The 2,349-nt window shown below is 45.6% G+C and overlaps 2 protein-coding genes across 2 annotated transcripts in view; one reads left to right on the top strand and one right to left on the bottom strand.

Annotated features, from left to right (window-relative positions):
• Positions 1 to 242: 242 nt before the first annotated feature.
• On the top strand, positions 243 to 865 carry Pmar_PMAR024724 (hypothetical protein; the record flags this gene model as incomplete). The annotated part of the gene is made up of 3 exons (XM_002764519.1): positions 243 to 344; positions 453 to 602; positions 779 to 865. The coding sequence occupies 3 exons, from the start codon at positions 243 to 245 to the stop codon at positions 863 to 865; spliced, it is 339 nt and encodes a 112-aa protein (XP_002764565.1).
• A 1,299-nt stretch (positions 866 to 2,164) lies between these two features.
• The window catches only part of Pmar_PMAR024723 (gag/pol/env polyprotein, putative), a gene marked incomplete at both ends in the record, with an annotated part of 5,583 nt that continues 5,398 nt past the window's right edge, over positions 2,165 to 2,349 (bottom strand). Inside the window, 2 exons of the mRNA XM_002764518.1 lie at positions 2,165 to 2,210; positions 2,331 to 2,349. Coding sequence (XP_002764564.1) covers positions 2,165 to 2,210; positions 2,331 to 2,349 — 65 coding nt within the window. The remainder of the gene's footprint in view (positions 2,211 to 2,330) is intronic.

Here is a 2,349-nt window from a genome sequence, read left to right as displayed (position 1 = left end):
TACTCTAGCAACGTGTTCCTTCCCATGAGGATTTCCCGCTCGCTTTTCCATTCGGTCCGATTCGAATCGCAATTTTTCGTAATTTTTTCACCAAGAAATGGGCAAGTTTTTCCCTCAAGAGTAGCCTTTCCTAGGTCAGGCTTTCGTTCGCTATGTTGGTCTTTTCTGACCCTCCTGGTGGGAAAAGTGTTTGCTCAACATAGTAGTAGAGGCATCGGTAGTTTTATTCTCAGAAGCTCCTAATGTATTGGACCGTATTTGAGTTCCTCCTCGTGGGCGAGCCGATTTTCAACGCTGTATCGTTCTGGCTGCCCTACCACAATTTCGTTCGTCCTCTTCTGCAAGTAAGTTGTATAATACCACTCCTCGAGCACATCAGGACCGTCGATTAGCGGACCTCATCTATAAGCAGCCTCGTGGGGGAGCGGAAGATCTCTCGTGATGCTTTTTAGATTCAACTCTGTCTCGATGATTTCAGCGCGTGCGAGAGCGTCTATGATACCTGTGTGAAACCAGTCGTCTCTCACGCACTTAAGTGGAAGGAATTGTTCATAACTCCGCCAGTTTTCGTGAAGGACACGGGGATGTGGCACAAGGGCGAAGTACGATACAGTAGTTGTCGACCCGAGCTTCTCTAAGTAGAGTATTCCCGAGCCGACGGTAGCGTGTTGGAATTGCTCAGCTCAGTTGGCAGTAGGTTGGTCAAACTGATTGTGATTCAGAAAACGACATTTGAGTTTAGAATTACTCAACTGGTTTTCAGAGATTTTTTGCTTAGGATGTACCGGAGTTCAGAGAAAAGGCTCAGCGACTGGCGGTGAAATCAGCTGTTGCGGCTTGCACCTCCGAGGCTAGTAAAAACTAGTCCTTCTGAGGGGGCAAGTTACACAGTTTCGTATTTACCTCTCAATCGTTGTTTCTGTTATTCCCAGTGTGTGTCTTGTTATTATCATGCGGGAAATTTAGTGGTGAATTCTCACCAAACTACCGAACAAACATGAATCAAATTGAACACCATGTCAACACCTCCTGATGCCATGCATTCACCGGCAGTAACTCCTTCAAATATCATATCATATGTCGGCAAAGAATAGCTAGTGTCGTTTCACCCACAGGACTTCTTCCATCACCAGTGAACGAGCGCATCATGTGTCCTCACATGTACCGAACATGACCCGCAGAGAAGCAGGCCTCCTACGGGTTCACTTGGGCTCCTTGTTGTGTGGTGACGGATAGGTGAAAATCCTGAATAGACTCTAGCAGTTTTTCAGTAAAAGTTTTTTTGATCTCAACCGGTCAACTCGACTTTGAATTTGTGCAAAAAGTGTAAGATTCGCCCACCGTTTGGGTATCTTGAAGGTGCATTTTATCATCCCAAAATCTCGGGTTCATCACCCAGTCGGCCCAATGCATACCTCCTGCTGCGGTAGACAGCGGGCTGGGTCCGAGTCAGACCGACTCACCAACCTTACATTCCTGATGCTCCACACAGACCTCGTTGTCATGACCGAGGAAAGGCGGAGGGCGTGAGATAGTCAAACTTTGACTGTCTAAGGCCCCGACCAAAAATACCATCCGCCGTTAATTCGTGAGGGTTGTGCGACAGAGTGGCCACCAGGTAGATCAAACTACTGTTTGATTGGAGAAATGGAGAAAAATTGTCAGAAAAATATGCTTATATCTTCGAGTGTGGGAAATCGCACTTAGTTCAGCTTTAGCGCCCGAGTTTAGATATTTCATGAGCTTGAAGAATATTTTGTAACGATCTGGATCGACGTTCCCCGAGGGGCCTTCTCGGCTTTCAGCCTATTTACCTTCTCGTTCACCAGAGAGAGATGCCTTCACTCTCGATCCAACCTCTCAGATGCTAATGAGCTATTGTGACTTCCTAGATCAAATTAGTGGGTGTTTTATTGTTCGAGTATTGGTCCGATACTCTGATTGTAGATCATTTGTCAAAAGGTGTCACCAAGGTATAGATTCGAGAGCTGTAGGGAATGAGAATTCATGTGCCAGCGGACCGTCTCTAATCTGTCCCTATTGTGTCTGTGGCGTACAGCTTGCAGTATCTTCAAGCTGGGAGGCTAGTTTGTCTGTGAGTACCTCTTAGAATTATTAGTACTCCTATATCGGTTATCTCGACTCTATCTGGATCTGTATTAACTTAATCTAGTGGGTTTGGCGTATTCACAGTGAAGGTGTATGGCGTTCTGGGATAGATAATAAACTTTGGCTGTAGAGGATATTATAAATCGCCACAACTCATCGTACACAGGGCCGTTGGGAATACTTGATCTCAAATTTCGTCCTATACGTACGAGTATGATAACTTAAGAGTAATATTAGCTC

The sequence above is a fragment of the Perkinsus marinus genome (genome assembly GCF_000006405.1).
Source record: "Perkinsus marinus ATCC 50983 genomic scaffold scf_1104296977064, whole genome shotgun sequence".
NCBI lineage: Eukaryota > Perkinsozoa > Perkinsida > Perkinsidae > Perkinsus > Perkinsus marinus.
Note: the sequence above shows the minus strand (reverse complement) of the source record. Positions and strands in the feature narration are given on the sequence as shown.